We start from the raw sequence: 12,263 nt of genomic DNA, 5'->3' as shown, positions 1-12,263 counted from the left end.
ACTTAATCATGATTCAGCTTCATCAAACGCCATGTGTTCTGAAGAGCTTCATGACGCCATAGGTGGCGGCCATGGCCAGCAACCCTCCGACCACGCCCTAAGCCCGGCCCGGCCACCGGGAGCCCGGCCCAGCCGCGCCCCTGCCGCGCCGAACGCCGCCAGCGCGAGGCTCGCCGTCGCGACGACCACCACCACCCTCACCCTGTAGGCGCCGGCGACGAACCACGCCGCGAGCAGCGGGAGCGCGGCGCCGGCGGCGAAGGACAGCGCCGAGGCGGCCGCGGCCTGGCCGGGGCGCGACACCGCCGCCGCCGCCGCGTGCAGTCCCAGGCCAGCCGGAGCCGGGCCGCCGCGGCGGCGCCGGCGTTCGAGGTCGGCGAGCTCGACGTCGAGCTGCACGTGGACGGAGACGTACTCGCCGATGGCCATGCTGCAGGCGCCGGCGACGAGGCCGGCCAGCCCGGACAGGAGGACGGCGCGCGCGTCGGCGGGGCGCGCCGCGCCGATGCCGAGCATGAGCGCCGCGGTGGAGACGAGGCCGTCGCTGGCGCCCAGCACCGCGGCGCGCAGCCACTGGGAGCTCACTCCGCCGCCGCCGTCGTCGGTGGCTTCCTCCTCCTCCTTTGCCTCCTCCGCCACGGTGAGCTCGGCATCGCCGTTGGTGGCAGCCATGCTCGTGCTCGTCGAGGCGCCAAGTCGAGAAGCGCGTGGAGAACACGAGGCCTACACATCTCAGGTGATTTCTGCGGCTATTTTTATATATGGAGTACAAACAAAGATGAAGCTTAACAAGTTGGATACCTTTTGTCATTGTTTCTTACTCCCTCTCTTCTAAATTAAACAAATCTAATATGTGGTGTAATATGTGAGGTAACATTTGATATATGATATATCCAGCGAAGTGACCGTAACTCAACAAGTTAGATTCTTATTGGTGGAACTAGCATTTATGGCTAATTATTCTTTCAATGTTAGAACAATGAGGTGTCCGTGGTGACTTTGTTAACCTCAATATACGTTGGTCCAGTCTTTCGGAGGTGCTCATAGAAGTAGGGTGTGCGTGTGTTTATAGGGATGAGAGTGCACGTGTTGTGAGCGTCTGCATTTGTACTGTGTTACTATAAAAAAAATATGTTCTATCCAGATTTGTAGATTTGTAATACTAAGATATATGTTATGTTCTATATTAGGTTTGTTTATTTTGTAGCGCGAAGTCATCAGAAGGGTGTGATTTGTCAATGATGCTCCCTAGGAAGCTGAGAAGAGGGCACAGGCTGCTAGTGCTTGCAACCAGGTTGGTAAGAACATCTCTATTATTATGTTTAAAAAGATAATAATAATAATAATAATAATAATAATAATAATAATAATAATAATAATAATAATAATAATAATAATAATAATCAACATCTTGTGTGTTGTACACTTCTGTGGCTTTCCTTTTTTACACATCGAGATAGCCAATCGACAGCCATTATCAAAACTACAGCGATGTGAACACCTATGTAGGGTGCAGTAATGTGGTTAGTCGATTAAGAATTTTTAAGATGATCCCATATGTAGAGCATTTTACAAGTACAACAGATTAAGTAGCAGGTTTACAGGTCAGCTACAAGCATATTAATCTATTTCACGGCCCTCAAATTTCGCAGAATTAGCATCGTATTCGAGTTCACAACAATATGAAACACGACACCAATGAATATATGCTAACTGTAATAATATGCATGACGCTTACTCACTAAATTACTCTATAATATTATATGCTCCGTTCTGAGCAAGACGACGGCGAATTCTCATTCAAAATTTTCACAAATCCAACAGCAACCCGCAAGCTAAACATGCAGCCATGCAGGTCATTCCAATTTCCTCCATGTAAGAAAATAAGGCTAAGAAGTTAACAAGAAAGAGAAATTGGACCCAACATACTTAGGATCTTAGGTGCTACTCAGATCACTGCAATCACTAGGCTACATGCCCTTTCACAAGAAGTAATTAAATGATAGAACATGGGGCAAAAGAAACGAGGAAATAATTGTTATTTTTTAAAACCCACATCAATTCCTTACTACCTTAAACTACACACATCCAAACCAGCAAAAAAAAAAGAAAAAAAAGAAAAGAAAAAAGAAGAAGAAGCGGATGTACAGGTACACTAGTATCTGGAACAAGTTACAGGTTACTGTGATTGTTATGCATATAGATTCTTTACCATCCCAATCGATCTTGACCATCCGAATTCTGATCAGATCGACCAGAAATTGGAGGGCATATGTCCTTCATACAAGATCATGATTGATAAGTAATACTAACTGCCAGGGGATTCTTGTTCCTTCTGACAATGCGCCGGGGCTTTGGCTGCAAAAATGTAGCTATGTAGTTGCAGAATGGCGGGATTTGAGATCTCCATACCAGCACATCAAACCCCAAATCACAAGGAATTTTGCCTTCTAGCTCTACTCCTGCTGGTGTTAATCTGGGAATATCACTCTGGAAATGGCCAGCCTCCCTAAGATCATACAACATACAACCTCGATAATTCATGAACGCTACTTCAGCTGTATGAGAAGGGTGGTTCTTCTCAGGAGGATGCTCCTCGAAGATGGATAAGCGCTTTCGTGACATCCTCAAGCTCATCAAGAACCCACTCCAGATTTCAGCACTTGGATTACCCCTTAGTATGTGGCCAAGTATGTTTGCACCAAGAAATGATCCCTGTAGTTCTGTTGCCAGTTGCATTCCTAGAGAAGCCAGCTTTGGATGGTCGTCAGGGTTCATGCTTCCAAAAGAAAGTGCCTTGAAGTAGTACCAGTACATTTCTGGTGACAATCTGTTCAACCTGATTGCTGGTGTTGTTCCCCACTTGGCAATCTCATCTGTTCTTCCTATGATAATGACTTTACTGCCACTTATAGCTGCCTTCTTCATAGATGATCGAAAGATCTTCCATGCTTCCGCATCAACATCCCAACTGAACTCAACTATGCACAAGTATTTCGTTGAAGGCATTAATGAAATGTTTCCAAGATCATCACCATGGAAGAAAACAATATTCAGGAAGCGACCACGAACCCGTTCATCTTGACAAGCATGATGGACAAGGGTTCTCTTCCCAATTCTGTGAGGCCCAATGATAGGAAGGACAGCCAGGTTCTGATCATCATGTAGTATAAAGTCGATTACTTGCTCTTTCTCGACATGGCGACCAAACAAACTCTTTTCCATGAACAGATATGTGCAATAGGGTTGCTGAGGAAGACGAGGGCAACTGGCTAGCAGCACAACAAGCTCCCTCACATCACAAATTTTGGTCTCCAAACTTTCAATAACATTCTTAAGCACAGGTGTGTTCTCTGTACCGAGTGATAACAATGAAGTGCTCCTTGTGCAGGTACTGAACCGAAGGCGCTTGCAACTGACCTGGTGATCTTCATCTACACCCTCCTCTTCAACACACTGGAACTGGAAGGAGTCAAGAACATAATACCCAAGAAACATACCTTCCATGAGACCCTTGAGTTGAAGGATCATTCCTCTGTTCCTGATTTGTCGTGCCTCCGCCTCCTCAACTATGGTGTAGATCCTTAGGAGAACACTCTTCAGCCTCTCCAGGTCCTGCTCTGTTGTCGTGTGCTGCTTCTCAGATTTATGGACCAGGTAGGAGATGAACCGGCTCACAAGATCACTTGCAACTGCAGAGATGAGCATGTCCATTGTGAGCCTAACCCTGGAGGAAATTGTGTAAGCAGAAGTTTGTTACGAAATACTACTATTAAGGTGTTAGGAAGTTGGAAAGTCAAGCAAGGCAGCTGCTGGGACTACGATGAAAGTGATTGAAATTAGTTAGGCACTATTTAACAGTCGTTGTAAGCTCTTTAATTGTAATGTACCCTTCCTTTCTTCATGAAATTGGTTGACCGAATCTTTCGGCCAACCCGGCAAAATATATAACAGATATATTGGTGCATTGAATTGGTCATATGAGGACACAACAGTCAGAAGCATAAAGTACTTCCTCTTTTTCACGATGTAAGACTTTGTAGCATTGCTCACATACATATATATATATATATGTTAATGAATCTAAACACATACATGTCTAGATTCATTAACATCTAAATGAATGTGGGTAATGCTAGAAAGTCTTACATTGTGAAACGGAGGGAGTAGTTTCTTTTCAAAAGGTATACGTAATGTTCATAGTACTAATAGCAATAGTGACTGACTGCATTTACATGTTCAGACTAGTAAGAGCATATACATCATTATTTTCTCTTCTTCTTTTTTTTTAAAAAAAGAAACATCTGTTAGCTACAGTAGCTACTCATGCCTCTATGCCCTGAACTGTCTGAATAACTACAGTAAAGGTGGATAATTGGTGAAAGGTACATACAGCCTATATAACCTAGGAAAGCTATCAGCACTAATTTGCTTCCCTATCTTTTTTTACACCTAAAACAAAATTTTTTTTCTTCATAGCTTATTGTTCTGACCATAAACAGAGGCGTTTTGAGAATGATCTTCAAGTACTACCTCCTCACCAACAGTCTGCAACTTGACGTGCCAAAAAAATACTAATCAAATAACGTACCTACCATAGGCGCCAAAACTGGAGGATCATTCCTCAGGTTGTGATCTGCCATGAGACCTCAACGATGGTGTGGATCTTTAGAAGGATGCTGTTCAGCCTATCAAGATTCCTTCCCCTCCACTGTTGTGTGCCGCTTCTCAAATTTCTGGATCCAAAAGGAGATGAAATGGCTGAAAGATCACTTGCAACTGCAGAGATGAACATATCCTTTGTGATTTGCAAGAGAAAATCAGGAAGAAATTATCTAAACAGAGGTCTATAAAGAAATGCACCATTAGGGTAATTGGAATTTAGAAAGTCAAGCAAGGCAGGCTCTGACCATGATGGAATTGATGAAAGGGACTGAAACTAACTATGCCCAAACAGATATTGTGTAAATTAAATTGTTCATACATAGGTCACATAGTCAGAAACATGAAGTAGTTTCTTTACAAAAGGTTTCCGTCATACATGCAAATACAAGTCAGGGTAACAACTGTAACTGACTGAATTTCACATATCCAAACTAATAGGAACAGATACAACAGAGTTTTTCTTAATAAAAATATACACATTTTAACCTACAGTAGAGACACAAGTGCTACATTGATCTGAACTGTACAAATTATTCCAATAGTAGTCAGAGCAAGCCTTTTAAATTACATTACCGACGATATAATTTCTTAATTTGTAGAGTTCTCCCCCAAATTAAGATTTGAGCTTGTGTTTTCTCAGTGGTAGATGGTATTCCTCTTCCCAACCACACGCCGTGGTTTCTGTTTCTCAAAAGTAGCTATGTAATCACAGTATGGTGGAATGCCAGATTTCCATACCAGCACATCAAACTTCTGTTCGACGGGAATATTACCTCCCAATAACACTTCTCTTGACGTTAGTTTTGGTAGCTGATTTTGTGCAGGGCCAGCGACCCTAAGATCATAAACCAGGCAACCATGAACTTGAGCACCAAGAAAGGCCATCCTGGTGAAATCAACAGGGGTATTTCTTTCAAGAAGATCTTCAGGGTGTACACCAAACCAACACAAGTTCTTTTGTACAAACCCTCTTAAGCTTAATAAGATACTCTGCCAGAATTGAGTGTTAGGATTAGCTCTTAAGAGTTCACCTAGTATATTTGCACCAAGAAATGATCCATTCATCTCAGTAGCTAACTGCATGCCCAGAGATGCTAGCTTTGGATGCTCATCAGGATTCATGCTTCCAAAAGAAAGTGCCTTGAAGTAGTACCAGTACTCTTCTTCAGACAGCCTCTTCATCCTGATGGGTTGGGTTGTCCCAAACTTAGTAACATCATCTGTTCTACCAATGATTACAACCTTAATTTCAGTACTGGGCATATTCTGCAAATATGATTGGAATTTGGTCCATGCTGCCTCATTCACATCACAAATGAACTCAATAACAAACAAATACTTCCCTGGAGAAGCCTTGGAGTTAAGCAACAGCTCTCCCATCTTCAGATCATCTTCTTTAAAGAAAAATATATGGGAGAAGCAGCTCTTCACCCTGTCATCCTGGCAAGCATGCTGCACAAGAGTTTTCTTTCCAATTCTGTGTGGACCAATAATTGGAAGAATGCTGACATATGTATCAGGAAGATCACTGCAAAGCAAGAAGTCGATGACTTTCTCTTTCTCAACACGGCGACCAAACATACACTTATCCATGAACAGATATGTACTGTAAGGCTGGCGAGGTAGGCGAGGGTAGCTGCCTAGGAGCATGACAAACTCTCTCATATCCGCGATCTTAGTTTCTAAATCTTCAACAACACCTTTCAGGTTTGTTGTGCTCCTGCTAGCAAAGGAAATTGGTGTGTGTTTCCTTAGAGCATCAGCAAAACGAAACCGCTTGGCCGAATTCGAAGTAATCAAGGCAGATGAATTTATCTCGTGAATCACCTCATCTTTGATGCTCTCTTCTTCTGGGGGTTGGAAGGTGACCTTGTCGAGAATGTGGTAACCATGGTAGAATCCCTCGATAAGTCCCTTTAGCTGTAGGAGCATCCCCTGGTTTGTGATGTGGCGTCCTTCTGCCTCCTCAACAACAGAGTGCATCCTGAGCAAGATCCGCTGCAACCTTGTACGATCATCTTCCTCGCTTGTGTGGTTGCTGTAATATTGTTGTAGCGAAGAGATGAACCGGCTGATAAGTTCACCTGCCACAGCAGAAATCAGAATCTCCATACCAAGCCAAGCTCTATCAGGACTCAGGAGCAAGTGGTCAAGATGGGATTTTGCATAGTGAGCCAGGATTCTAGAGATGATAAAGAAGGAACGAAGCAGAGAGAAACACGTCTACAAGAAATTTGTGCAGGTATTGAAAGCAATTTACATGAATTTTCTGATCTAGTATTGAAAGCGATTTACATGAATTTACATGAGCAGAGAGAAAGACGTCTACATGAGGTAACTCTTCCTAAACCAGAATTTTCTTCTCAAAAAGTAAGACGAAGGATTCCCACGTTTATGTGTTTCTACCTTCATTACTTTCTACAGAGCCAAAGCCGATTAGTCAACATCAGAAAGCACATAAGATTATCAGACATGAACTTGTAATCACCATGTGAACCATGTGAACTCAAAGTAGATGCACCAATGGATTTTCATGTGAACTCAAAAGTAGATGCACCAATGGATTTTGGGCAGCAGTCCAGATACGAGTGGAATGAAGCTTGAGACTGATTTGACTTGGGGGGCTAGCTGGTACACGCTCCAGTATGCAGTCAAAATTATCACAATAATCTTCAGACAATAAAATTTTAGCAGGTCAAATTTATGCCAGTCACCTAAAACACCATATTTTGTCCGGTCAATTTAATTAGTAAGAATGGAACGGAGAATATTTTACGAGCAATCAACAACGATGGAACTGATGAAAGGGACTGAAATTAAATTAGGCACTAACAGATCGCACTCCTCCTAGTGCTTGCGCAAATAAACACAAGCACAAATTTGTATATGAGAGAGAAAGGAGCGAACCTTGAAGCGAGTGGCCTCCGCCGCAGCAGCAAGCTCACACCACCAACCACCTTCCTCTCCGGCCATCTTCTCCTCCCCACACCACCGACGATCTATCACACTTCCATCTGATTTTTGCGTCGATTTCCTCTTGCTCTATCACACTACTGACACTACTGAGATTGTAAGCGAGCAGTAGAGAAAATTTCGCCTCCGCCTCCGCCGCTGCCCGCGCAGCTGCGGCTGCCGTTCGGCGACCGGCGGCGGCGTGACAGGGCTGACGGGAAACGCATCGCCATCTAAGGTAGGGCCAATTTGTAAAAAAATTAGGGGTTTATATGTAAAACCGAATCAACGTCGCGCTATCGCAGTGTTGCGTAATGCTTTTTTGGGGGAATACGGTAGATGCGTATTTTTTATTAACCGGAGAAAAACAGTTCTTTACATCGAAAAACAAAGAGCAACAGGGGATAGGAGAACCGGAAGAAAGGAGCTAAAGCCTAATCTAGCCACGAAACCTGCAATCTAATAGCATCTCCAACGCTCTCTCTAAATTCGACTCTCCAAATATATATTTGGCCAACTCTCCATTTCATTTGTCAAATCAAATTCGTTGTTTACTCCAATAGCCTCTCCATCCATCCATCCTCTCTACTTTGAGTCTATGACAGCGGGACCTATGCGTCAGCCTCTGTACCCATTCTTCTTCCTCTTTCTCTCACTCCTCCTCTCCCGAATCCACGCCGCCCGGTCAAATCCACGCGGGGATGGAAGCGGATGGCGGCGGCTAGGGATGGCGCAGACGACGTCGGCGGTCGCAGCTGGCTCAGCGACTGGTGTGGACGGCGACGGCTGTTGCGGCCGGCTCAGGAGACGGTGCGGACGGCGACGGTGGTCGCGGCTGGGGACGGCGCGGACGACGACTGCGGTCGCGGCTGGCTCCAGTGCCTCTCTCCTTCGTGCCGTCACCGTTCACGAGCGGCGCCATCGACGCCTTCTTGCTCTAGCCGGGAGAGAGAGATGGGGTGGGGGGAGTGGTGGGGCCCACGAATAGCTAGGCAGAGAGACTCTCTAAGTTTGACCAGTGAGAGGTACAATTTGGCCATTCGGATGGCTTAGCTAACCGGATGGAGAGGCTATTGGAGGATATTTTTTCCTCATATTTGCTAAAATTTAGCTTGGCCAGCCATTTGACCATTCTATTGAAGTTGCTCTAAGGGAGCCTATCACTGCGGGGTTGGCCAAACGCCAAAGCATTGTTTCCTCGGCCATTTCCCTAGCTGTCCAGCTCCTGACCTTCTGGTTGAACACTATGTTGTTGTGTTCTTTCCAAATCGACCACGCCGCCAACACAATGATGGTGTCATAGCCTCGCTGAAGCAGCCTTGCGAGGGCTGGTAGCAGCGGAGGGTGGAGCACCCCTCAGCCAATCACTGCGGCGGGAGAGGAGGATGCACGGGCGCTGGAGTCGACGGAGAGCGAGACGAGGGCAAGAGAGAAGCCGTTGTCGGTGGCGCCGCCGCCGCCACGTCCATCTCCACCTCCGCTCCTCTCCCCGCCCATCGTTAGCCCAGCCCCGTTCCTCATCCGCCGCCGGTTGCCAAGAGAGACGAAAGGGAGTAGTCGCTGACATGTGGGACCCACGTGGGTTCCACGCTGACTCAGCTACCACGTCGGATAAAATCAGGGATAAAACCGCCCAAGAACCTATGATGACCGGTTTTGTATGTTAAGGGAACTAGGCTGTGTTCGCCATTGTATGTTCCCAACCGGAACAGTACGCGTGGAAAACGGAGCGGTCCATTAGCGTGTGATTAATTAAGTATTAGCTATTTATTTAAAAAAATGGATTATATTTGAATTTTAAGTAACTTTCGTATAGAAACTTTGAAAATTTTTGTAAAAAAAATACACTGTTTAGCAGTTTGAAAAGCCTGCGCGTGGAAAACAAGGAAGAGGGGTCGGAAAAGGGTGCCGAAAACAGCCCTAATATATCTGGTTTTTTTTGGTGAGAGACGATTTTGTAATTCGGTAACAAGACGAGGTACTTTTTCAAAAAAAAATCATCCCATCGGACGGCATACAGTTACATCCGCATCGCAGCCCATATTGGGCCGAAATGGGCCGGCCCATATTACGCCGTGAACTCCGCATCGCATCGCTCCGCCTCCCCCTCGTCTCGTTCCCCACTTCCCCTCGAATTTTTTTTATTTTTAATTTTTTTTATTAAAAGTTTTACAAAAATAATTTTTCATTTTGAAAATTGACGGAAGTAGTCGCCTACCGCCCTCTGGGAGGGCGATTTTTAAAAATCGCCATCCCAGAGGGCGGCGAAAATGACGTGGCAGACGGCCGTTCGCTCTCGGGCGACGGCCGTCAACGAAATTTGCAGGCGGCCCCCTTGCCGCCCTCCGCTAGGGCGATTTTGTACTGTGCGGGGGGCCGCCTGCAAATGGGCGGCGAGGGGGCATGGAATTTTGCAGGCGGCCCCCTTGCCGCCCTCCGCTAGGGCGATTTTGTACTGTGTGGGGGGCCGCCTGCAAATGGGCGGCGAGGGGGCATGGAATTTTGCAGGCGGCCCCCTTGCCGCCCTGGGGGAGGGCGATTTTTGCCTCCCCCCTATAAAGCCCAGTCCCCCTTCTCTGAAATTTCATTATATTCACTAAAAATCCAAAAAAAACGAAAGAGAGAGAGGGGAGGGCAGCAGAAGGGGAGCGGCGAAGCCCTGCTGGTTCGCTCACTTCATCACAGGTTTGCTCCCATACATCTTTTGCATTTGTACTAATATGTTATGTTTGAGTATATATGTTGCGTTTTAGTTTTAGTTCCATATATTTTAGCATATCTGTAGCACACAGCACATATGTGTAGATCCAGAGCATAGAATATAATAGTATGAATTGAGACATAGACAGTAGTGTTAATTGTAAGATGTAGTTTAGTTTGATCTGGAGAATGTAACCTACTTTTAGAATTTTGGAGAACAATATTGTAGAGAATGTAACTTAGGGCGTAGTACAGAAATGCGAGGTTAACGCAGTTATTGTTTTCATCAGGCACAATGTCAAATAAGGTCACATTTCAGATAGTTCACGGTGAAGGAAATATTAGATTTGGTCCAGATGGTGTTGATCTGTCAGATTTTGTAATGACATCTAAGGGTATCGATAGGCCTGCGGAGAGAACATTTCAGTCAATTTATAGTTGGTTGTTGAGAGGATTTAGAATAGACCAAGAAGTCTACACAATGTCAGTATCAGTTGTAGTGAGTCGTGCAACAGAAGGTTATTTTTGGGAACTAATGCCGATGGACAGCACTGCTGCTTGGAGACGGTATGTGGAAATGACTTTTGAACGGTCATGGCCCCTTGTTATATTTGTGTCGGTACAAGAGAAAGATATAAATGTTTCAATGCAAACCGAAGATGTAGAGGGTCCTATCAATGCAGGGGATGTTGTTGGACCATCGATGCAAAATGAGGAAAATCAACCAAGGGAGGAGCAGGCCATGGGCATGGCGGATGAGGGGGAGAGAGTCGGTATAATTGTTGATGAAATGGAGAGGGAAGATTCGGATAATGAGGAAGCGGACGACGACGCATCATCCGATGAGGAAGGTGATGTAATGGCCACTGATTGGGCAAATGAGGACTTCTCTGGACTTGTTATATCAGAGGGTGATCATGTACCCTGGGAGTATAAGGAGAACGAGGTAATTGAGGGTGCAAGGTATGCTCATAAGGATGAGATGAAGGAGGCGGTGAAGCATTGGGCAGTTTCCTTGCAGAGAGAGTTTAGGGTGATCAAGTCAACAAATTATGTGTATGAAGTAAGGTGCATGAAGGAAGATTGTCCGTGGCGTGTCCATGCATATAAGGGTAAATGGAATGATTATTGGAAAGTTAGCATTGTGACCGAGCACAAGTGCTACTTATAAGGGGTGGAGAAGTATCACCGAAACATCACTTCAGCTTTTGTGGCAAGTGAGATGTACAGCAGTGTTGTTGGTAACATTGGCTTTGAACCAAAATCAATTATTAGGCACATCGAGAACAAATTCAAGTACACCATAAGCTATGCAAAGGCCTGGAGAGCCAAACAAAAGATTATTGAGATGAGGTATGGCACATTTGAAGCTTCTTATGATAATTTGCCTCGTTTGTTAGCCACCATTGCCCAGAGGAATAATAATACTTACTATGACCTACATACATTTACATCGGTTGATGATCGAACAAAGAGTGTGCTGCAAATAGCCTTTTTCTCATTGGGTGCTTGCATCAATGCTTTTGTGCATTGTCGACCTGTTCTATGCATAGATGGAACTTTTATGACAAGTAAATACCGAGGTCAGATATTGACAGCAATTGGGTGTGATGGGAACAACCAGGTTCTACCTATGGCTTTTGTATTTGTAGAGAGTGAGAACACTGAAAGCTGGTACTGGTTCCTAGAGAGAGTGCACATTGCAGTGGTGCGTATGAGGCCCAACGTTTGCCTTATACATGATCGTCATGCGGGTATGTTGCGGGCTATTGACTACTTGCAGAACGGTTGGGATGAGAAGGGACTTCCAGCTAAATGGCCTGATGTTCGGAGTCGGTGGTCCATGCGTCACATGGGTGCAAATTTCTACAAGCAATTCAAGAACAAGCATCTTATGGAGCTCTTTAAGAGGCTCTGTGCACAGAACCAAGAGAAGAAATTTAATG

The 12,263-nt window shown here is 45.1% G+C and overlaps 2 protein-coding genes, 1 long non-coding RNA gene and 1 pseudogene across 6 annotated transcripts; 1 reads left to right on the top strand and 3 right to left on the bottom strand.

Moving 5' to 3' along the window:
- Positions 1 to 17: 17 nt before the first annotated feature.
- On the bottom strand, positions 18 to 1,160 carry LOC107278141 (vacuolar iron transporter homolog 4-like; annotated as a pseudogene).
- Positions 1,161 to 2,016: 856 nt separating this feature from the next.
- LOC136351069 (putative disease resistance protein RGA3) lies at positions 2,017 to 4,779 on the bottom strand. 2 transcript variants are annotated; one of them, XM_015761686.3, is made up of 2 exons: positions 4,596 to 4,779; positions 2,017 to 3,727 (listed from the first exon to the last, which is right to left on the bottom strand). In XM_015761686.3, exons 1-2 carry the CDS (start codon positions 4,619 to 4,621, stop codon positions 2,290 to 2,292), a joined length of 1,464 nt encoding a protein of 487 aa, XP_015617172.1. In that variant the 5' UTR covers positions 4,622 to 4,779; the 3' UTR covers positions 2,017 to 2,289. The 2 variants fall into 2 exon arrangements, with proteins under 2 accessions (XP_015617172.1, XP_015617173.1); XM_015761687.3 differs by having other exon boundaries at positions 2,017 to 3,692; positions 4,592 to 4,776.
- Positions 3,000 to 3,979, top strand: LOC112936862 (uncharacterized). The gene is made up of 3 exons (XR_010737541.1): positions 3,000 to 3,150; positions 3,232 to 3,310; positions 3,392 to 3,979. It is a non-coding gene; the product is annotated as an uncharacterized lncRNA (long non-coding RNA).
- A 179-nt stretch (positions 4,780 to 4,958) lies between the features above and the next one.
- Positions 4,959 to 7,863, bottom strand: LOC9267552 (disease resistance protein RGA2). 3 transcript variants are annotated; one of them, XM_066305353.1, is made up of 3 exons: positions 7,573 to 7,863; positions 6,493 to 6,749; positions 4,959 to 6,385 (listed from the first exon to the last, which is right to left on the bottom strand). In XM_066305353.1, the coding sequence occupies exons 2-3, from the start codon at positions 6,555 to 6,557 to the stop codon at positions 5,302 to 5,304; spliced, it is 1,149 nt and encodes a 382-aa protein (XP_066161450.1). In that variant the 5' UTR covers positions 6,558 to 6,749; positions 7,573 to 7,863; the 3' UTR covers positions 4,959 to 5,301. The 3 variants fall into 3 exon arrangements, with proteins under 3 accessions (XP_066161450.1, XP_015617175.1, XP_066161449.1); XM_015761689.3 differs by having other exon boundaries at positions 4,959 to 6,749; XM_066305352.1 differs by lacking the exon at positions 7,573 to 7,863 and having other exon boundaries at positions 4,959 to 7,364.
- Positions 7,864 to 12,263: the final 4,400 nt, after the last annotated feature.

This window comes from Oryza sativa, chromosome 11, assembly GCF_034140825.1.
Source record: "Oryza sativa Japonica Group chromosome 11, ASM3414082v1".
Lineage (NCBI taxonomy): Eukaryota > Viridiplantae > Streptophyta > Magnoliopsida > Poales > Poaceae > Oryza > Oryza sativa.
Note: the sequence above shows the minus strand (reverse complement) of the source record. Positions and strands in the feature narration are given on the sequence as shown.

Excerpts from the sequence above, each read along its gene's own strand:
- LOC136351069 (XM_015761686.3), bottom strand. The coding sequence starts at position 4,621 with ATGATCCTCCAGTTTTGGCGCCTATG. Across the intron at positions 3,728-4,595 it reads CTCCAGTTTTGGCGCCTATG|GGTTAGGCTCACAATGGACA; the intron begins GTAGGTACGTTA and ends AATTTCCTCCAG.
- LOC9267552 (XM_066305352.1), bottom strand. The coding sequence starts at position 6,777 with ATGGAGATTCTGATTTCTGCTGTGGCAGGTGAACTTATCAGCCGGTTC.